Source organism: Notamacropus eugenii, chromosome 1 (assembly GCF_028372415.1).
Source record: "Notamacropus eugenii isolate mMacEug1 chromosome 1, mMacEug1.pri_v2, whole genome shotgun sequence".
Taxonomy (NCBI): domain Eukaryota; kingdom Metazoa; phylum Chordata; class Mammalia; order Diprotodontia; family Macropodidae; genus Notamacropus; species Notamacropus eugenii.
The window spans coordinates 738478122-738501893 of record NC_092872.1 but is presented as its reverse complement, the minus strand read 5'-3'; the positions used below and the strand labels follow the sequence as shown (position 1 = coordinate 738501893).

At 44.9% G+C, this 23772-nt stretch overlaps 1 protein-coding gene across 4 annotated transcripts in view; it reads left to right on the top strand.

Annotated features, from left to right (window-relative positions):
• The window catches only part of EXOC6B (exocyst complex component 6B), a 607915-nt gene that overhangs the window by 439207 nt on the left and 144936 nt on the right, over positions 1–23772 (top strand). For all 4 annotated transcript variants that reach the window (XM_072613606.1, XM_072612000.1, XM_072612825.1 and 1 more), the window contains one exon: positions 20826–20899. In XM_072613606.1, the coding sequence (XP_072469707.1) occupies positions 20826–20899 (74 nt within the window). The remainder of the gene's footprint in view (positions 1–20825; positions 20900–23772) is intronic.

Sequence of the window (23772 nt, the reverse complement as noted above, 5' to 3'; positions counted from 1 at the left end):
TGCTAGATTGTTTAGGCTGGAAAATACTTCCCCCTGTCCCCTAGTTTAGTCCCCCTGCCTCCAGGTGGGACCATGCCCTGAACATCTCAGATAGTTGGATATCAGCTCCACTTTTCAAATCTTTCAGGGAAGAAATTCCCATAACCTCCCTTCCTTACGTGGTGGAGCATTTAGCAGCTTCTGTGATAGGCTCTGGTGTTTCATTGAAATAATCCATGTGGATCTTTTCCAGCATTAGGACATTCTATCTCTTCCCATTTCCCTACTTATGCTTTGGGGGCCTAATTAGTTGTACATTTATTCAGCTTTCATAACATCTTAGTGTTTTTAGATTTCTGATTCTCATTAGTGTTTAAATACGTGGAAGGAATCAGCCATCACCAGTACCTGACATAGTTAACAAAAGTATGTCCATAGTTCATGTAATCTCTCATTGCTATTAGAAGTTTATCCTGTTTCTCCTCCCTGCATCTGTTCTCACCTATAGGGGGAAAAGAGTCATTTGGGCAAAGGAAGGAGTATCAGACTGAGAGCCAGGAGGTCTGTGTTATACTCACTGTGTATATAACTCACTGTTATATACCCTGTGCTCTTGTCTGAGGATTGGTACAGGCAAATCTTTTCTGGCTTGGGATTTGTCCATCTATCAAATAAGGGTGTTCTGGGGTTTTAGCTATATTACATAGAGAGGGAGGAGCAGAGAAAGGATAGAGCTGCTGGAGGCAGACAGGACAAGAGTAATGCATGGTGGAGAGGAGGTAGAGCTGTCCAGCTTTTATTTTACTTCTGATTTCTCTACCAAGGAGAATGATTCTGTATTGGAAATGTCCAAAAAAAAGTGAATCCTAGGAGGCTTCAAGCCTGCCATTGATAAGGTCAAGTCACCTGGACTAAATGGTCTTCCTCCCAGGGTGCAGAAAGAATTGGCAGATTTGATGGCTGAGCTATGTTAGTGTGGAGAACTCATGCCACTTAGTGACTTTACTGAAGGGTCTACTGTGACACTATGCTAAATATTGGAGCTACAAAGAAAGACCAGAACACAGTCCTCACTTTCAAGGAGCTCACCTTCCAGTAGCAGGGAAAAGATACAAAAGACTGTGTGTGTAGAAGGTATGTTCAAGAGAGAGGGAAGGTGATTGTAGGAGGAAAGAATTATTGGCATGGGAAGGAGGCAGGGGCAGGGGAAGAAGCAGGATGGCTTCTGTAGGAAGGGAGATTGAGAGTTGAATCTTAGAGAAAGCCAGGAAGCAGGAATGAGGAGGAAGAGAGTTCCTTGGGTGAGATGTGGCCTTCTAGGTCCTCGAGTGTGACCCTTTAACTCAATCCAAACTTCACAGAACAATAATAATTATTATCCTTAATCCTTAATAAATCCTTAATAATCCTTAATAAAAGGATTTGTTCTGTAAAAACTTGGACTCAGTCAAAGGGCCACACTTGAGGATCTAGAGGGCCACATGTGACCTCACGGCTACAGGTTCCTCACCCCTGGTGGAGACTGTGCCCGTTATTAGAACTAGGGACACAAAGATGAGGAACAAACAGTCCCATTCTCCAAACAACATTATCTTCTCTCTGATTCTCATCCCTTATGAGATGACACAAAGCAGAGAAAGTTCCTTGAGACAAGACTTTACATTTGTTTTTGGTGTGACCTCCTACATGTGCTTGAAAAATGCTTGTGGATTAATTGATTGATCAATTGATTGAGATGCATTGAGATAGGTGTAGCATATGGGATTGGGGAGATGCTAAGCATAGGGACTCAGTTTTGCATTAGGGGGACAGTGACCTTGTTTGATTTTGTTTTTGTGCAGGAGACATGTTTACAGGAAACACTAATGTGTATGAATCACCATTTGTTCTGGGAGTAGTGGTCCTAGAGGATACTTATGTGTTTAATGCTATAAGGTTTGCAAAACTATGTGTATGTATATGTAGATACAAAGATATGTGTATGTCTATATAATTTAATCTCCACAACAACCCTGTGACATGGAAGTTTATACCCATTTTGCTGTTAAGTCAAGTCAGTAAGCACCTTCTATGTGCTCAGCAATGTGCTAAGCACTAGGAATACAAAAAAGGGCAAGGACAGTTCCTAGCCTCAGAGAGTTCATAGTCTAATGGGAGAAGCAACTTTCAAACACCAGTGTAGCAACATGCTGAACTCTGCCTTGGTTAGACCAGTCTTTGAGTGTCCTATACATTTTTGGTGCCACATTTTAGAATAACATTGACAAACTGGAGACATCCAGAGGATACCAGCGAGGACTGGGAAGGGCCATAAGACTGTGTTACTTGAAAATTAGTTGAATTTTTCAACTAATTGAATTGGGAATGTTTGCCCTAGAGAAGAGAAAACTTAGGAGGGTCATGAGAGTTCATTTCAACTTGATGAGCATTTCTAAAGTATGTGCTTAGCATGGAACTAGGTGCGTGCAGAGAATACAAACACAAAGTGAAACAGCCCTGCTCTCCAGGACCTTCCACTCTTACCTGATCCTCCCTTTCTCCTAGACTAAGCGGTCTACTCCCTGTGCCTCTGCTTCCCCTGAAGCTTAACTTCCTTCTTCATCGCTCTGCTGAAACTCTTCTCTCCATAGTTACCCGTGATCTTTTGGTTGCTACATCTGGTACCTCAGCAGCATCTGACCTTGGGCACTCTGTTCTCTGAGTCTCTTGGATCTCCTTCTGCCTGCTTGACCTTCCTGCTCTGCCTGCTTTGCTCCATATCATATACCCTAACTGTGGGTCCCTCCCAAGGTTCTATCTGAACCCTTCTTCTTGTCTCTCTCTACATTACCACTTGGTAACCTGATCTACTCCTAGGGCTGTAATTATCACCTCCATGCAGATAAATCTCAGGTGTAGAGACTGGGCACTAGTTTCTTGTGATCTTCAGTCCTGCTGCACCAGCTACCTTTTGGATGTTGTGATCTGACTGTCCCCTATGAATCTCAGACTCAACGTGTACAAAACAGAACTTGTCTTGCAGAGAAGGGATTGTATCGTCTTGGTCTTTGTAGCCACCCAACTTAGTACAGTGCCTGTCATGTAGTAGACACATAATAAATGCTCATGGATGGATTGGTTGATGTTCCTTAAGGCAAGGGGGGAAGGATCCATTCGATCGATAGTTATTTGTGGACCATTAGAGCTAAGATCAAGTGTATTCTGGTGGTAACCTCTGCTGGTTGTTTGGTTCCCCTCTTTTAAAAAGTCTTGGTTGTCTTCGCTGTTATTTTCTGATGACCTTCCCATCCTCTCTCCTACCGGATCCCTCTTTGGAACAAAGGAATACGGCTGAACCCAACCAATGAGTACCCTGACTCTGAAAATGCGTATCTCATCCTGCTGCTTCGGCATCAGCCTGCTGCCATCATTGGAGCCGTGTGGTAGTGAACGAGAATGGTGCCATCATTGACTCTTGCTTTCTTTTGCATTATTTAGGTCATCACCATTCTCTTGGTTCTTCTTACTCTTCTCTGAGTCAGTTTATCAATGTCTTTCTTGGTCCTCTGAATTCTTCATTGTCATCATATTTTATAGCTTAATGATATAGTGTTACCTTCATATGCCACGGTTAATACAGTTATTCCCCCGTCGATGGGCTTCCACTTTCATTTCTATTCTTGTGACTATAAGAAGTGCCAGGCTAATTTTGTTAGTAGATGGGAGCTTTTGTCAGTGCGACTCTGGTACCCTTGGAGACAAATCCCTAGTTGTGGTCTTCCTGCAGCAAAAGCCATGAACGGTTAAGCATGTGTATGTGTTAGTGCTCTCTCCCGTTGGAATAAAAGGTTCTGACAAGCAGAAAGTATCTTGCTTTTGTCTTGATATCTCCAGCACTTAGTATAATCCCTGGCACATAGTAAGTGCTTAATTAATGCCTATTGATTGATTAATGGGTACAGTTGCAAATTGTTTTCCAGAATGTTGGACATTTGGTTTCTTCTTCCCTTGGTTTTGCTTTTCATTCCATTCCTGCAAAAGAGCTTAGACTGCTCAGCCTTGGTATGTCATTCAGTAAAGGTTATAGGCTTGGGCAGGAGTCGCAACATGGTGAAGACAGTTTGGTTCTGCATAAGCGTGGGCCTTTTGGGAGATGATCTACAAGACTTCCGTCCATGAAACAATGATGAGAAGCAGGAAATTGGAATGTCATCATATGTTGAAACACTGCCAGTGTGTGGTACATGTCATAAGCAAGCCTTGGGGCTGTTCAGGCAGTCAGGAAGACAGGGTTTATGGATGAGGGGGAATCTGAATGGTTGATAGGACTGGCATAGGTAGAGGGCATCCTAGACAGAGAAATCACTTATGTATTCATACGTGTGTATATATGCACACCCATCCATATCTATCCCCTCATGAAAACACTTTCATTTGACCCTGAACAGCCACTTATTGGCCATGTTATAGAAAGGATTCTCAATTAGCTGTGAAACGAGTATGACGACTTCTGAGATCCCTTGGATTCTCTGCTGCCTGACTCTCTTCAGGTGTCTTTTCTAATTATTTCGTGCTTGTCTCCATTAGGGGATTGTATGTTACTTGTTAAGTTTTCTTTAACATTTATTTTTTTTCTGAACCTCTGCTGTACTCTATCTACTCCAAAATAAAAAGAGAAAAACCAAATGCCTGTAACAAACATTGCCAAGCTGAATAAATCCATATATTTGCTGTGTGTGTGCCTCATTTTGCACCTTGAGTTTCTCACTGAAGAACACACAGGTTCTCTGCAGTCTTTCCTTTTTCTGAACCTGCACAATGAGCATTTCTTCTCTCTCACTCATACACTGCAGCTCATTTGTCCATTCTCCAGCGGATGGGCGCTTCATCTGCCACAGCAAAAGCGACTGTCCATATTTTTGTTCATTGGACCTTTTCCTCTTTCTTTGCTCTCTTTGGAATACGGGCCTGCTCATGGCGTTGTTGGGTCAACAGCTAATCTCATAGGTATAAAGGAGAATCTCAGAGGGTTTTAAAATTGGCATTTCTTTAATTATTAATGATTCAAAATATTTTTATATGTCTGGTGACTGTATAGATTTATCCGGTGGACAGTGGCTGTCATTCTTATATACTTGAATTAATTCCTTCTCTATTGCGGATATCAGACTTGTATCAGAAAAACATGAGTTAAATCATTTCCTTTTAATTTTAACTGCATTGGGTTTTTTTGTGCAAAAAATATTCAATTGTAGGTCATTGAAATGATTCATTTTGTCTCCTGCAATCCTATCTGCGCCTTGTTTGTTCACAAACTCTTCCCCTCTATATAGTTGTGAAAGGTATCCTTGCTTTGTGCCTCTGGTTTGTTTATGGTGTGACTTTTTGTATCTAAGCCATGTATCCGTTTGAAGCTCATTGTGGTATACGAGATTTCATCTTAGTCCAAGCCTGTTTCTTACCAGCCTGCTTTCCAGTTTTCCCGGTGAGTTTTGGTAAACAGTAGTTTCAGTCTTTATCGAGCACTGTTTCTACTCTGTTCATTTGCTCCTGTAGGTTTTATAACTAATCTTCTCCACTGGTTGACTCCCCTGTTTTTTAACCAGGGTCAGTAGTTTTCATTCTTACCTTCTAATGGAGGAGACATTTATTAAGCACCTACTGTGTGCCAGGCACTGTGCTGGGAACACAGAGACAAAAGACGGCCCTGCCACCACAAAGCTCACAGTCTAACAGAGAGACACCAGGCAAACAGGTATACTAAAAGGGAAAGGCTTTCTGTCTAAGCAGGGGAGGTTTAGTTGAGACTTAAAGGAAACCAGGGAGGTAAGTGGTCAGAGCAGAGGAGGGAGAGCACCAGAGAAAATGACCAGAGCAGCTGGGAGGCCAGTGTCCCTGGCTTAAAGAGTACCTGGACAGGAAAAGGGGTAGAGGTAGGGGGAGTGCTGTAAGGTGTAAAATGACTGGAAAGGCAGGAGAAGGCAAGTGATGAAAAGCTTTGAATGCCAAACAGAGAATTTTGGATTAGATCTTGGAGATAATAGGCAGCTACTGGAATTTAGTGAGCAGGGGAGTGATATGATTGGACCTGTATTTAAGGAAAATCATTGCAGTGGGCTGAATGGAGAATGGACTGGAATGGGGAGAGACTTGAGGGAAGACAGAAAATCCCCACCCCCCCAGCTCTTGTAATCATCCAGGCATAAGATAATGCGGGCCTGCACATAGGTGGGGGCAGCGTTAGGAGAGGAGGAGGCAGGTTGGAGAGATGCTGCAGAGGTGAAATCCAGAGGTAAATTTGGCAATAGCTTGGATTGAGGGGGCAGGGGTGAGAGATAGTGAGGAGCCCAGGCTGACTCCTAGGCTGGGAGCCTGGAGCATTGGGAGGAAGATGGTGCCCCTGACAGTGACAGGGAAGGCTCAAGGAGGGAGGTTATGGGAGCAACACCATGAGTTCTGAATTTTAAAATCCTGGATTTACAATTTAAGATGTCTGAAAGGCCCTTAGCTTTGGCCGCTGAGAGCTGGTGCCTCACAGGACCAGAGGACATAACATGTTTAAAGCACTTAACGTGGATGTAGACATCATTATTTTCTGTTTCTTGTCTCTCCTCAGACTGGGAGCTCCCCAAAACATGAACCAGTTGTCTCCTTCCTGCCTCCTTCCAGTGCCCCCTTCCAGGGGTATTGATCCCTTGAAATTTCTGTCTTTTTAGAGCTCTTGGGGAAAATCCCCATTTCTTACCTTCCAACCCAATCCCTTCCTGGGGCTGTTGTGAAGGCCTATGGCTTGTGCTAATCTTACAGATGAGGCTGCTATGTAGATCTGCCTTTGGCTAGGGAGGAGGGGGAAGGCTTCTCCTCCGAGCTTCATTTCTTTCAAGATGATGGCACAGCTTGCCTGTCTGTCTTCCTCCTCTCCTCTTCTCCTTCCTTTTGCCCTTTTCTTCTGACTCCTCTTTTCTGTTTTAAAAGAAATCAGCGTAACTTTTTTATGTGGTGACAAATATGCTCTAGGAAGAGATTGGGATCTGTTATCCAGGTCTTTGTACCAGATTCCTAGATTCATAAAGCCCTGCCGGAGACCTTGCCCAGGACCCACAGGCTGCCAGGGCCTCAGGCCTCCTCCCACACCCTCTGAATGGTGGCCAGTCATTTGCGCTAATACTCCTTGCCCACTCTGGCCATATCTGCCAGCTGCTTCTCATTGGATGGAAGAAACAAGCTGTGAAGCCAGGCCCTGAGCAGACCTTTTACATGGTGGTTGGTGGTGTGAGGTTTCCCTTTTCCCCCTAAGGCAGGCACATTGTGGTAGGGTTTTCCCTATAACCTTAGTAAGACACAAGAGTCCTTTATAATACTTGAAATATCCATTCATCTCCCATACCTCCTACTGATTCTCAAGGTATCTCTGCAAAAGCACTGACCTATCCTGGAGGGAAGTTACTAATATGCCTTAGAAAGCCATTCTTTCTCATTTCCTTTCTTTCAAACAAACCTGGATTCTCTTCGGAGACTAACTAATCTCCTTCTTCCTCAGTGAGGCCTAGTAGTTAAAGTGCCCAGCACTTCCGCTAGCACTGTCTGAAGTTTCTCCAGCCAATTTCTTGTCCCTACCTAAGGGCTGCTCAGGTTTCAGTGACAGAGTTTCTGTTCAAGTCTTTTTAAAAAAAAGGCCAACTACTCCAAGCTGAGTTCCTGATAGAATATTTATGTTCTCTAGAAAAATGAATTCTCTCCTCAGCTCCTGACCTCTGAAAATAAAATTGCGAGCCTGTCCCAGCAAGCTGCTTGTTTCCTAATGTTTTAATTGAACCCTGTATGTGCATAGTTAGCAATATTGCTTGGCTTTGAAAGTACCCTTGTCTTATTTAAAACCCTGCCAGGGCCTAAATAATAAACTATTGAACTCATTGCTCTGAGTGCTGCTAAAATTGCCACGCATTTTCCTGAAGCGCAGGGGGAAAAAATCTTGAGACTTTTGCCTTTCTCCAGGCCGGCTAGGCAAAACTTTTGCCATTTCCACCCACAAGATGAGACTTGGATCTGTCAAGTCTACTTAGAAGGCATTTATTAAACACCTTTCATATGCCAGGCCCTGTTATCCTCTGGTTGGCCTTGAATATACTCCAAATACATTGAACAATGTTATTGAAGCCATATAGTTAACTCTCATCCACAAGAACATCATGAACACTTTGTAAAGTACTTCTTAATGTATGTGCAATGTAGCAAGTCTTTCTAAAAGCAATAAGGTTAGCCTAGCATCACCTGTTCTTTTAAAAAATATCACTTTTATTCATTTCATTAAATATTTCCCAATCACATGCAAAATTTTAACAATCATTTAGAAATGCTTTGAGTCCCAGGTTCTCTTTGTCTCTTCTGTCACTCTCTCATCCTTGATGGGGACATATTTCTGTATCAGCTATGTTGTAAAAGAAAACAATAAAAAAAAGAGTTACCTTAGCAGAAATTTGCTGGTGGCAGATACCTTGGCCTTGTACTATTCACATTTTCTAGGGGCAGCTAGATAGAGCACCCGTGCAGGAGTCAGGAGGACCTGAGTTCAAATCTCACCTCAGACACTTTTGACACTCACTAGCTGTGTGACCTTGGGCAAGTCACTTAACCCCAATTGCCTCATCCTGGGTCATCTCCAGTCATCCTGATGAATATCTGGTCCCTGGATTCAGGTGGTTCTGGGGGAGAAGTGAGGATGGTGACCTGCACAGCCTTCCCTCACTCAAAGTCAAGCGCAAGTCATGTCATCATTTCTCTGATGGCATGGTCTTCTTTGGCAATGAAGGACGAACACACAGACATTCACGTTTTCACCAGTAATTTGGATGAAGGCATAAATGCCAGGCATATTAAATTTTAAAATGATGTAAAGCTATGCAGAAGAGCCAAAATGTTTAATTACAAAGTCAGAATTCAAAAAGATCTCAACAGTCTAGAACATTTGTCCACATTCAGTGAGTTGAGATTTAACGGGAATAAAAGTAAAGTCATAGTATGGGTAGCTAGGTGGCACCATAGTGCACAGAGCGCTGGCCCTGAATTTAGGAAGACTTGTCTTCCTGAGTTCAAATCTGGCCACAGACACTAACTAACTGTGTGGTCCTGGGCAAGTCACATCACCCTGTGCTTCAGATTCCTCATCTGTAAAACAAGTTGGAGAAGGAAATGGCAAACCACTCCAGCCTCTCTGTCAAGAAAACCTCAGATGGTATCGTGAAGAGTCAGTCTCTTCTTCCATAGCCTAAAGCCATCATCATCTTCATGTGGTCCAAGTAGGGTGTGACCTTGACATTTTTCGCTCTCCTAGTTACAGACCCTTGGGAGGCTTCTGTCTTAGGAATGGCCTTACTAAAATGTGGCGCCCAAAAGTGAGCACAATGCTTTGGACATGATCTTGTCATGGTCATGTAGCTCGTTAAACCATCAAACATGATGCTTCTCTTAGAGCACCTCAAAATTGCATTTAGCTCCCTCCCCAAAAAATTTCCTATGGGCTCATTCCTGCTTTTCTTTTTTTAATAAAAAATATTTCAATGAAGTTTTTGTTAATATATCTTGTTTCTACATTATTTACTTTTCCCATATATTCTCCACCCTCCTTCCCAGAGCTATCCCTTGTAGAAACAAAAAAACAGAAAACCAAAAATCCAGTTTAGCAAAACTATCCAGTATGTTGAGAAAGTCTGACATCATGTATGTAGATTTCCACACCCACAATCCCTCGCCTCTCATGTCTCTTCTTTGGTGTCTCCCCCACTAGAATATGAGCTCCCTGAGGGAAGGACTTTTTGTTTTTTAAAAAATCTGGAGCACCTGGCGCATTGTAAACAGTAAATGTTTGCTGACTGCCAGGTTCATCCAGATAAAAGAATGTCAAGGAGAAGAGGGTGGCTGACCGTGTCAGAGGCTGCAGAAACGTTGGAAGGATAAGGACTGAGAAAAGGATTTGACCACAAAGAGCTTGTTAGTAACTTTGGAGAAAGCAGTTTGGGTTCAGTGCTGAGATGAGAAGCCATGGTGTCCAGAGTTAAGAGAAAATCGAGAAGAAAGTGAGAGTGAATGGCGGCCTTCTCAAAGTTAGTCACCAAAGTCCTCAGACAAAGGGATGGTAGCCAATGGGGTGAATGAACCGAGTGATTTTTTTTGAGACTAGAGGAGATGCTAGCGCATTTGTAGACAATGTGAAAGCAGACAAAGGACAGGGTGAGATGGATGATAAAGGGCAACCTCTGTAGAAGACTGGGTATAGCATGATCACTTATGCTTGTAGAAGGGTTAGCCTTGGACAAGGAGAAGGACCACCCCAAGAATTCTGGGCAATAGGAGGTGAGGAAAAGGAAGCTTTCCTTTGCATATTAGATCCTGAGGGCAGGGACAGACTTTTGTTGTTGTTTTGTTACTTTGTATCCTCAGTTGCTTAGCACAGTGTTTGGTACATAGAAGGCCCCTAATAAATGTGTTTTACATGATATATCTCTGTGAATGGCCTTAGTTTTTTCAGTAAAATATGAGATAAGTTTGAGAAGGGATCAGAAAGTCTGGAAGAGCCATTGTCAGGTATGGGATAGGGAGTTCATTAGAGAGATGTAAAAGGATTACCTTGGCATAGTGAGGGCCCAGTTGAGATTATGTAACATAAATGTGTAATTTCATGATTGTCTCTAGCTTCAATCAGCAGTAGGTATACAGGAGCAAAGGCAGGAGTAGATGGCAGTTGCTATCCAAGGCTGAGATTGGCAGGGTAAGGTGGGTGATATGATAAGGAGGCAAAGTAGCTGGAGAGAGAAAAGATCTGAGAAGAGGCTGTGTATTCATCTCAAGATGGAGAAAGGCTGGTGCCAGAAGGATGACCTGGTTAAGAATTGAGGGCCTGAGGGGTTAGAGCTCAAGTGGGAACAAAGGGCAGGGCTTGGGATTTCAAGGTCTAGGGAGAAAGGGAATGACAATAGAATGAGATCAGATAAGGACATTTCAGTGTTTGTGGAGGGGGGAGTGGTATATTCATGGGGAATGGGAAGATCATGGGGCTGAGCATCACTGTGGGGTTGTATGCTGTGGTGGGGTGGAGGAGCAGTTATAGGAGATGAGTAAGATGAGAAACTGTGAAACAGGGTCACTATGTAGGTTGAAGTCCCCTCAAAGGAGTGTTGGGGAGGTGAGAAAGATTATGAGCCAGGAACTGACATCCTTGAGGAAAGAAGGGGAGTTGCCTGGATATCTCTAGACAAGAATTGCCAGGATTTTGACTGGGTGGTGGATAAGGATAGAGTAAACCTCAAAGAAAGGACAGTGAGGAGCAAAGAGTATTCCAGTTCCCTGATGTGCACCGGTGAATTGGAGGAGTGGTGCTTGAAAGTGACCCAGTGATGGAAAGCAAGACCCAGGAGGCCTTTCAGTGAGAGCCAGAACATGGAAGGGTGGGAAAGGAAAAGACTGAAGATAAAAACAGATCTGTTGCCTAAAAAGCAGCCGTTCTTGAGAACACAGTAGAAGGGATGGATAACTTTAGAGTGAGTTGTGGAGGGCAATGAGAACAAGGAACTGTGCGGTGGGGGATAAGAAACAGGATTTGAATGATGACTGCTGGGGTTCAGAATCACTAGAATGGGGAAGATATGATGGGGAGGGAGAGTTTGTTCATCGCTGAGAAAAGTTAGATTTTCATGTTAACCTGGGATTTGACGTCAGGGCAGTTGAGGCAAGATGAAGGCATGGTGCTGCTCCCTTACCCCGAGGCGGGAGGTCAGGCTGGAAACTTGTTGGAAAGGGGAAGTCTGGTGCTCAGTGGGATGGGGTTTTTCCTCTTCTAGCCAGAAGCAGGATACCCGGCAGCTGACCTGGATGGAGGGAGGGACAACACTGATCTGTTAGAGACCAGGCAGAAAACCTTGGGTTGTGTTTTTGTCACAAAGACTAGAGTCCGTTAGGAACCATTTCCACACATCAGACACTAAATGGACACTGAAGCAGATTTGGGTGGCATGTAAGACAAAACTCCCTCCCACTTAGAATGAACTCAAAATGGACTGGCCTGAAGAGGCTGTGGATCTGAGGGCATCCTTATTATCCTCTGGGATACCTGTGTGGCTCTCCTTTGGATGAAGGATGCCTCCTAAGACCTCTTCTAACTCCAATCCTACTTCCTTAAGCTTTTCAGTTTCTTGACACTTCTTAATTGATGTCTGTGTGGTGCTGGTGGTGCTAGTGCTGATGGTGGAGTCATTTTTAGTCATGTCCAACTCTTCATGACCCCGTTTGGGGTTTCCTTGGCAAAGGTGCTAGAGCGATCTGCCATTTCCTTCTCCAGCCATTTCCTTCTCCTGGGTAGCTCCTCTTAACAATTAAAAAACTACATCTATCTTTGTTTAAAAAGTCCAGATCTCATGGCCCTGTAATTTTACACAGAGGTAAATTTCACTAATAATCCATAAACCTTATTTAAATAATATGCTAACCTTCTCCACCCATCTTTTTATGAGCATTGCTGACAAAATAATTAGTGGCAGTGGTAATGAGTTTGCATTTGACTGCTCTGCTTTGTCTCCATCATCTCTATGCCAGAGAGTGTGACCAGGGTTTATGCATCTTTTACCAGAGCCGCACCTCAGCTGCAGAAGGAGGAGTGATTTTTGTGCAATACCCGTATACCCTTTTCCTCAGAGTCTTCCTGTTCTGTTCCTCTGCTGTGGCCATCCGCCCTCTGACCAAGAGAGCTTGCACAGGATCTCTGGGGCCCCATCACTTCTGCTACTTAATTAGTCAGAGGAGCCCCTGCAAAGTGATGCAAGGAGCTGGGACTCTCCCTGGAGCCGTGTTTCCCAGGCCCTCCCCAGCTGCTCCAGGGAGCCTGATGCCAGGAAACCATTCAGCTAATGCACCAACACCGCCTCTTATTTGTCTCAGTCCCATGAAGATGCATGTGACCTGACATGATCTTGGCGTGTAAACAAGTGCTCAGCAGATTTTCAGCTCTTGGGCTGTGACTTTTCTTCCTCATCTGCCTCTCTAGCAGTGAGAACATTTAAGGCAAACAGTAGAATGAGCACAGTGAGCATCATACACCAGTGGAAAGAACCCTGGACTGGGATTTAGCAGACATGGATTCTGATTCTTATTCAGTCTTTCTAGCTTTGTGACTGTGGACAAATCACTGCCCCTCTCCTCGCTACTGTCCTCAGTAAAATGGGGATCACGATGCGGCTGTCTGCTAGTTGTTACAAGGAAAGTCCTCATCCTCACCACAACAGTCTGAAACATCCAGGGAGACAGTATGGCCAGTCACTCAATCAGCATTTATTAAGCACCTAATATGTGCCAGCCATTGGGCTGAGCTCCAGAGATACAAAGCGGTCCCGACTTTCTCGGGAGCTTGTGGCCTAATGGGAGAGAGAGAAAACAAGGACATGTGTAAACTCATCCAGAAAAAATGAGAATAAATACAAAGTAACAAATTGTAAGGTGATTGAAGAAGCGGGGGTGGAGCAGCCGAGGGCATCTGCAAAGTCTTCGCATCTAAGGTGGGGCTCAAGCAGAACCTTCTAGGAAGAGAGGGGTTAATTGAGGCAGAAGTGAGGAGGGTGGGCATTTCCAGCTTGGGGATTGTTGCTGTCATTTGTTCTTCATTCCCAGAGAGGAGCATGACATCAGGAAGGTGATACTGTGACTTGCAAGTGAATTGGATTTAGGTGGCAGGGCTGTGCAAAGCCATCAGTCTCACTTTTTCCTCCAGAGCCATATGGGTCCATTGGTAAGATACAGACCCAGACTACTGGAGATGGCCCTGGATGTAGGAAGAGACCTTGGCCTTTCTGAGCTAAGGTATTTCCCAGGTCTTAGTTTGTGTGAGGCAACACCCATTCAGTGATTAAGGCTAGGTAAGAAATAAGGCAAAAAATGGCCTCTTTTACCTAGTCAAAAGAAAAAAAGTCACTCTGGGAGGGAAAGACCCTCAGGGCTTCTGGCCAGAACAGAAACAATTGCTGTTTATTCTCAGTGGCTTGGGGAATGGCCCGTCCAAAGGCATGGAGATGGGAGATGGAGTGTCCTGCGTTGGGCGTGGAGGGATGGTTTGGGATCCTAGAATGCCAAAGGGGGCTGGAGACATGGAACGTGGCATATAATGTCATATTTTTTCAATGCTTTGGTTAGTTTTATTGGGCTGGTTTGGTTTTGTTTTTGTTTTCCCTCTCATATGAGGACTGGCCCTCTGGAAGGAAGAAGAGGAGACATGCGTTGGGAAATGAGGATAAAATGAAATGGAAGCTGGAAATTAAAGTGTATTTGTAGAAAGCTATGAGCTGGGTGTCACCTCTCCCTCCGCCCCCAGCTTCCCACACTGGTAGCACTTCCTGTACAGCCTTACTAACCTGGTGGATGGACAGTTTTTGTTTCAGTCTTTCTCATGATGGAGACTTTGGGCTACTTCAGTTGCAGCAGTATATTGCCAGCTTGTTGAAGTATCTTAAGAAAATGTTTTCAGTCAGTAGGGTTTATCAGAATGATGTATAAAGTTACAAAAAGGAACGTAGTGTACCAGTAACTCTGGGAGTGGAAAATGAGCAAATGTCAAAGACCTGCCACTTACCTTCCCACACGACACTCAGCGTTTACAACTATTAGGGGATGATGAAGGAAAGGAAAAGTTGTGTTTTACATGTCATGTGTGTCATACTCCTACATCCCCATTCCAACTTGGATACCTCTTTATAGTGTGGGCTGTGCTGATGGGGCGTAAGCATCACAGAACCTATTGGTGTGGAAAAACTTTGAATAAAAGCCTCATGATAAACTGTACATCTGTCATCCTGGGACCAGCCCAGCTCATTTTGCCCGTCATGATTGCTAGAACTAGTTTTACCTTCTCCAGCGCTTCCCAGCAGGGGAGGTCTGATGTCAGGTCCATTAGAGTGAGTCATCCATTCATCGATCTCTCCTGGTGATCATTTCTAGTTTGCAGAATAATAGTGATGAGGATGACAACAGCGGCAGTGATGGTGACAACATGCATGATGGGATTTCCAACAGACGCCTGAGTCATGGGGATCTGTTTATGGAAAAGGAGGAGTTTATGACGGCAGCTTAGGACATGGTCAGAAATGAGAGCTAGCTTGTCCTGGAGGAGCCTGGATTTAGTAACCAATGTGGATTGTGTGAGGAAATGGTAGAAACCGCAACATACTGCCGGCTGCAAAAACAGAATACCACATGAGCCCTAGCCAGACACAATCCAATGGCCTGGGTGATCATTTGTTTCTGTGCTCTCCCTCTGCAGCTTGGCCCTGACCCCCCAAAACATCCTCAAACTTAGCCCTGCTGTGTCACCAGCTCCCCACATGCACACTCTCACACACTTCTTGTTCTGGGTATGCAAGTCAAATCACTGTTGCTTCTGGAAAGACCATGGCATATATATGACTGCCTAGCGGCTCCACTCCCCATGCTTGGGGCCTTGCCAACTCTTCCTGGCTACCATTCCCCTTTGTGTTATATGTTAGAGTGTTACCTCCTCTTGTTAAGTTGGAAGCTTCCTGAGAACAAGGATGATCTGTCTTCTGGATTTCTGTCTCCACTGCCTAGTACGGTGCCTGCCACAGTCAATGCTTTTTCATTCATCAATTACATAATACTGTGCTGCTCATTTTCATCGTGTCAGGTTTCAAAAAAGGCAGATCTCCATACTACATACAAAGATCTCAAAATATCCTTGAGAAGTCAGTGATAAACTGTCCTGGGCCCAGAGCACCCACCCAGACCAAGCTGCTGCGCACACCCACCCGAACGGAGCCCTGATCTATCACCGTCTAAGAACAGCGTTTTCAGTAGATGTTGCAGATCCAAACACTTATTATCTTTATGTTCCACGGAATGAAAAGGTCTCAGAATCCACCTGGCAGAAGAGACCAGAATCAAGTACCTATCATTCCTGCTGTTCTGTCTGTAGCTGGATTTGTGCTGAGAATGCTTCATTGAGCCTCCAGAGGAGGAGCTTTAGATCCCCTGGCTTTTATTCCAGTTCTTTGGCAAGTTATTTTATCTACCCATGTCCACAGAATAGTAAATGTAAAAGAACAATTACAAGATAATAATGACTTGTCCCAGGATCATTTCTATCTGAACGTCATCAAAAAGATGAGAAGAATGGGAGAATAATAGTGTCCACTAATAACATAGAGCGGGGGATCCCATTCTTTCTGCATGAAGGTGACAGCCGTCACTCACCGGCAGGAGGACACGCACTTAGGACTGTTTCTGCAGTAACAGGATGGCCTGTCCCAGATCATCCCAGCTTTCTCTCCCAATGCCCTGGAGACCAGGAGCACCCATTTTTAGAGAGTTGATGAGAGCTGGTGGTGTGAAGGAGAGCAAAGCTATTGGGGGCATAGGAATGTCCTTATTGGTAAGACTGGGATAAAATGCGCCCTTTCCCCCCTTCTGTTTTCCTGTGCATCTTGTACTTGATCTTTTGCCCTCACTATACGTGTGTGCCTCAGATTGTCCTGCACACAGTAGGCTCTTCATGAACATTTGTCATATAGAGCTGTTTAGATGTAGGACTGTGGATTTCCAACTCTGTATCATGCAAAAATACATTCCTCATGTCCTCTCCTCTTTTATGGTTGGAATTCCTAAAGTCTCCCTTCTCAGCTGTGAGCATTATGACAGACTTGGGTTCCTATTTCTCACTCCTTTCATTGGAGATCTAATTTGGAAAAGAGGTTGGGCTCCCCCTCCCCAGCCCTGGGTGGCCTTGGTGGGTATGCCTTGCAAAGCCATTACTTTTTTGGCCTGACCACAAGGCCTGGCTGAGGACTCTCTATAGTCAGCCACACTCTCATTCCCTCTATTTGCTGTTGATTGTCTGCTCTGGGGACAGACTGTAGGTGGCTTTCTCTGTCTTGCTACTAGCCTAAGAGTGGAAAAAGTTCAGCTGGGGAGCTGATGGCTGAGGTCATTGCAGGGTTCTGCTTGTTTGAAGAAAATCAAACTGAAATCTGATTCAGGGGATTAAAGTTGAAGGAGAAGAGCTTTGTTCTTTAAAAAGAACAGTCTCATTTCCTGATTTGTCATCCCCAAAAACCTCGGTAAGTTTGCTTTTGGAAATAGACCAGTGCTCCTAGTGGGATTACGTATGAGACATACAAATGAGCGTTGCTGATTCTGCCTGCCAGCCCCTGTCGAGGTCAGCCCTCATCCGGTGACATTTAAGCCAGAGCTTGTGGTTCTTGGGCCCTAGACTTGATGCTGCTGGCAGTACCCCTCTCGTGGGATCCGACGGCAGTCTGATATGAGCCTGGCATTCTTCTCCGGGCAGGTTGAATGCTGATGACCTTCGTCATATAACTGTTGTTTGATGGAATTTGTCCCTGGGTTCTCATTGCCTTTGCTTCAGTTAAAGCCCTATGGGCCACTTGGTTTGTCTTGGGCTGTTCCTAAGTCATGGTCTATTTGTGACTGACCCCTTCACTGCTTCATGCTGCTTGTCCTTAAGTCCCTTTCCTAGTTCTGCTCAGCCTTGCAAATTCTCTCTCACCAACTAGGAGCAGCCCTAGTGTAGACATGTGCAGCCCAGCCCTGCTGAGTTAGAACCAGCAGAGCAGAAATTCTTCCTGTCTTTTCTGTGAGGGGGCTCATTTGCCATTAGTCATGTGAAATGGGCATGAGCTGACATCTGAAAGGCTCATGAGAGATTGCACTTTGAGCCGGGCCCAAAGCTTTGGGCATAATGAGGTGCCATCTTGGACAAGGATGTGTTAGCCTCTTTTGCATCTGACCTCTTGGCCTATGACTGCCTTCTTTATCCCTGGCTTAGAAAGTCACTGATATTGCGTAAAGAGAGGCATGCTGGTGGAAGCAGATGGCATCCCTGATGGAGTCAAGAAGACCTGACCAGTGGGCGTGTGATGGGGACCTCACTCTTCTCATCCACTCCATGGGTACAATCCTTAGGGCTCTTGGTTGTCATGAAGTTCTGGTATGGTGCTAAAACCCTTGGCCAATATTTGACTGAGGCATTGATGGAGATGAACTCATGCTTGAGAAGATGAAACCACTGACAACATGAGGACATGTTTCCTTATAATTAGACTTGTCTGAAAATGGCAGAAGGCAGCTGCATGATGTAGAGAGAGAGCTTAGTGAGGATGAACATTGGTTAGGACTTCTTCCTGCATCAGACAGAGGCTGAAATAGATGCTAACTCAGATCCTTTCTAACTCTGAGATTCTGTGATTCTGTGAATTCATCTCAATCAGCCAGTGCTTAATAATTATCTGCTATAAGCCAAACACTATGTGTGGCACTGAGTGTACAGAGACCAAAGCCAGAATCCGTACCCTCAAGAAGCTCACAGTCAGAGAAAGACAAGGTGTGCCTGTGGAAGTCTGAACAAGGTTGATATGTCAGCCCAAGAGGCATTTATCAAGTACTTACCATGTCAGTAATCATTCATTGAATGCCTGCTGTAATGGACCAAGCTCTGTGCTAAGTGTTGGGGATACAGAGAAAGATAAAAAACAGTCTGTGCATTCAAGTCTTCTGACTGCAAACCCAGCCCTCTTGCCACTGTGTGATGCTGCTTCCCATCTCCTTTCCTTTTCTTGATCGTTTTGGCATCCTTGTTGGCTCTCACCAAGCTGGATGCTGCTTCCACCGATCGTCCCTGTGAGCTTCCTCTGTGCCCTGACCAGCCGATTCTCTCCTTAATGGGTGGCCATGCTCCCAGCCCAGTCCCCATCTGACCACTTCTTGTTCTCTAGCCCAAGCCCTCCAGCCACTGTAGTTGTGTGATTGTTGACTGATATGATGAACACAAGATTTGAGAGAGAATTTTAGCCACTTCAGTTTGGGTACCTTTGGTGTATAGTTGTTTGTATCTGCAGCCCCTAGCCCAGTTCCTAACACTAGAGATTTAATAAAGTTTTAACTGGATGAATAAATGAATATGCTAGGCTTATACTAGATGCTGTACAGGATATAAAAGTAAAATCAGCTGGACGATTCATCTTCAAGGAATTTACATAAAAAGAAGCTGAAGATGGAGGGGAGAGGAAGACATACAGAGTCAGACGAGTCAGGAGTACAGCCTGGCGAGGAATGAAGTCATGGCTAGTCTGGGCATCCTGTTGGGTAGACTGATGCATGGGAATGAGATTGTGCAATCAAGACTGCACGTAGTCTGACAACATAAAGTGATGAGAGTGTGTGTGTGTGCGCGCGCGTGTCCAATGAGAGGGTTTTGTGAGTGAATTGTGAACTCAAGCTCAATCACAAGGGAGGTGTGACAAGATACCATTTCATCGCCAAAAAGCCTAGTCGTTTTAGTGGACTTTAAGCTCAAGGTGAGTTATCTCACCAAGTTATCTCACCAAGCAGGCTCATGTGATCTTAGAATGCATTCAGAGAAGGCTGGTGTCTAGATGGAGATCTAGAAGATTCTCTTCCTTGATCAGACCATATTTACATTATCTGGGCACCTCATCTTAAGAATGATATTGACTTGAGATCGTGAACGCACTGAAAGATGTGTATCTGTTCTCTCTGTATGTGAAAGGTCTTCATAAAGATCTTTCATTTTCAAGCTTGAACAATTTGAAAGGATCATAAAACTAGTCTGTAAGTGATGTTACAGGTGTTACCCTTCCTGAGGATAATTTGCCTTGAGGATTTATTTGCCTTTATAATAGACATCTTTCTTTCATAAATGTTGTATGCAATTGTGTAACTTTACCCAACTTTCTATCGTATTTTGCATGGAAATATTCCTAAATATTTCTCAAGAATTAAAAGTAAATGCCTTTTAAATCTCTGCATCCCACCATGCAATGAAGATAGAGTTGCCATCTTAACCCTTGATTTTGCTAATGTTTGTGGGCCTAAGCAAGACCTTTTGATTTCGTATGTAACAGGACTTGGGCAATAAAACTTGACATTCTTCTCCGAGACTTGTATATGTCCCCACAGCCCCGTGTCATTATCTTCTTGTTAACGACTTGGACGCCAGAGCCATAAAGTGAGCGTGTACCCAAGGCGCTCCTGTAAATGGCATCTCAACTGTACGTGGTGTCTTTGAATTGAAACCAGTTGGGAGTGGAAGGAAGAGAAGAGAGACTTTCAGGGAGGGCCTGTGATGTACAAATTTGAGGTTGGGGTACAGAAGGCTTGAAATTTGCAAATGTTCTCTTTGCTTTCGGGGTGAAGGGTGTTCCAGTAGGCCTTTTCATATCTACAAGTGGTCTTATGCTGAAAAATTGAGTGTGGAATTGGGATAGTTGTTGCTATGTGTTTATGTGTGTATTTGCACACACGCACCTGCTGGCAATCACACACCCATGAGATAATACAAATAATCAGTGAGGGCATAATTAATGATATGGTAGGGAATATTTTTTGATAAATGCTTGGGGGATGAGGTGACAGGCGTGAAATTAGAAAATTCCTTGAGCGACCTAAAATATAAATAGCTTTTGGAACTGAAAAGAGTTTCACAGCTGAAGATTTGATTGTGTTGTGAGGAAAAACTTCTTTTTCTTCTCCCCCTCCCTTCTCTTTTGCAAGTTGTTTGTCCATTCACCAAACAAATACTCTGAAGCCCAGCGCGGCTCATGGGAATAACGCTCAGGTCGAATCAGTACAGTCTCCTTGCTGTCAGGACGCTGGAATTAATGGTGTTTTGATGACACGAATTTTGAAGGGTGAACAAAGAAGCTGAAGGGCAAGAGACATGGCTTCTTAGAAGCTTGGGCCTCCTCTCCCCCAGCCTCTCTTGTCTTCCCCGTCATCCGTCTGCCAATCTCCCTGTCCATGGTTAGTTAAAGGCGCTTTTCATCCTCTTTTCTTTCCCACAGAGTTTGCCAGATCCGGCCCGGTGCCTGGCTTCCAGGAGGACACGCTGCCGTTGGCCTTCATCGACTTGAGACAAGTAGGTCTTTGTGTTTTTCTTTTTGGTTTTTCTTTTAAGATGTGTGACTGAAGACCATCAGGTCTTAAGGAAAAGGGGAGGGGAAGGAGGGGGATTGGTGGTGGCGATTCATGCTGGAGACCTAAGGGTTTTTCCCTGTGTTTGAGGCCACCTCTTTTATTTAGCTATCTGGGGTCCTTTGCTGTGGTGGAGGGGGAGGCAGAGAGTGGGAGGAGAGACCCAGAGAGAAGAGGGACTCCAGTGACCCCCAAGCGCTGGGCCCCATTGTGCTGGAGTTAGCTTCTGCAGACACAGCAGAAAGATAACGCCACAACCCTGCAAGCTGACACTGAGCAGGTGTTGTTAACAGTGAAGGCAGTGATGCAAAGACCGCCTGCCTCGAGAACTTTTGTTCACAGATAATGCCGGGAGAAATGTTTCAGGAGAGTGAAGGGATTTGCATTTGGGGTTGTTGGTTTGGCCTCCTGCCCCCTTACACCTCCCTAGTCTCAGGCATTTATCAGCCATGAGTGACAAAGTGACCGTTTAGGAAGGTGATTGGGCAGTGCCCTACCTGTTTCGCCTGGGTCATGAGGTGCCCCTCGGCAATGCCTGGAGCAGAGCAGGTCCTCGCACATTGCAGAAGCTTGGCAGCCTGATCTAGGAGAAAGGGCAGGTTTGGGGAAGTGCTCATTCTGAACTGAAATGGGCAAGTCAAGAGGCCTGGGCGATTTTGGGGTGGGCAGCCAGGGCCAGAATGAAGGGGAGGGGAGGAATGAACTGGGCTCTGTCATCTCTTAGCTCTGAAGATGGATGGGGTTGCAGAGAAGGGTGAATGAAGGGAGAGTCAATGACTGATGTCTCTCTCCTTATTAAAACAATCATTTTTTTGTCTGTTAAAAAAAGGGGGCTGGCTTTGTTTCTCCTGCCATGATGATGCAGTGCCTCTTGGTCTCAGGGCTGACATAGTTTGCATTCTGAAAACTTGGAGATGCCCAGAGTAGTTCTTAAAGCTGTAGGACCCCTTGTATCGATGATCTCCTCACCACTGGGACTCGATTCATGCCGGAACAGCTTTGAACCTATAATGGATGGCCCGAGCCACCCCTGCATCCTCACGGATGGGTGGTGTCATCCGTCATCTGATGACACTTCTGGAAAGCACTCTTGGGCGGGAAACAGAAAATCGCGACTCTGTAGACCCACCAAGGGTTGAGAATTCAAACCGCGTCTCAGAGACATGTGTCAACTTCATATTTGTTTGGGAGCCCTAGGCGGGGCTGTGGGTTCTCTTACCCATGGGTCTCTTCTCAGCAAGCTCCCAGATCCATTCCCACAGTCCAGAGCTTCCCACCAGTGGGCTTGGTGGTAGTGCCAGGGCTTTTGGCTTGTTAACACCACGATGATGTAAGACTGGCAGCTGGGAGGTTTGGCTTACGAGTTTCTGGGGTGGAGAGGAGTCTTGTTTTTTCTTCTTCATTTCATCACCTCAACCTCTAAGGCAACTTGGGTTTGAGGAAAAGAGGAAAATGTCTGTTCTGGAGAATGACACACATCCCCAGAAGTGCTGCGCTCCCGGGAGCATGTGTGGTCGCTTGGAATGGGTTTGTGGGCCCTGTGGAGAGCAGTGTGTGTGTGCGTGAGATGCTGACCCTGGACACAGACTGGCAAGGACTCGAGCCAGGGTTGGCCTCCAGGACCAGGCTTCTCCATGCCCCTCCGTTCTCTGTTGTCTTTTTTCCTGCTCCTTCTCCTTTTGGCAGGGAGAAGGGGACAAAACTCTAAATAATTTTGGCCGCTGAGTGATGGTGTCTTTGAGTTGTGGCCTCTTCCTGTGTCACTGTGGAACCTGGTACCACAAGGAGAGCACTGGGAGGGAAGGGTTGAGGAGTGACCGTCTAGGCTGCGCCTCAAAGTCAGCAGGTCCTGGACAGACAGAGCTCTTGGAAGCTCCTAGCACTCCCTGAGCTGCCGATGTCTGGCCAAGTCATTCTAGGGTCTTTCAAAACCATACTGATTTTGCACTAGGGCACCTTCAAAGTGCCTTTAACTTCTGAACTGCAGAACATTAAACAGAGAATAATAATCCTGCTAAAGTTCAGAGATATTTGCCTAAGCTTCAGTTAGCTATCCTAACCTTTAATGGTGTGACTCCAGTAATGGGTCCACAGGACATGATGGGTACCCATTAGATTCCATTGGAGAGGCACCCAAACCTCCTTCCCAAATTGTTCATCCTCTGGGAAGGAAGCAAGTTTGAGGTGCAGGCTCTGTGCTCTCCCTTCTATTTTCAACTTCTGCTTCTTCTTGAGGAGAGCAGTGAGGCAGAATCTGAAGGTTAAACTATTTTTGCTAGGACATTGTTCTGAATGTTAATTAAATCTTTGCAACATGGATTTGATAGCTCAAGCAGCAATTCCCATCTCTGGTACATGTGCTTTCATCTTTACATACAGCGTAGGTCAATTATTGTAGGGTTGGGACACAACTTCACATGCACAAAAGGATTTATACCATTATGGCTCTCAAGTTCATTCTTGGATTAATGTGAAATCCTGAGAAGGACTAGCATAGAGGGCTTACTCATAAAGTACTCCATTCACTTTTGAATTATTAATGATTTATATTCTTCTAGGACTGAATATTAGGCAAGCCGGTATTTGACTTTAAATTATAACATAGCCATTCAACCCCCTTGGGTCTCAGTTTCCTCATCTGTAAAAATGAGGGGACTGGACCAGATGACCCCTGAGGTCCCTTCCAGCTCTGCCTATCTGTTTCAGGCATTCCAGCAAGTATTTATTTTATACGTCTTGTCTTCCTAGGCTGTCTATAACATGATCCCTGCTCTTGAGGAACTTATGTCCTCCTTGGGAGTTACCCACATGAAGCAC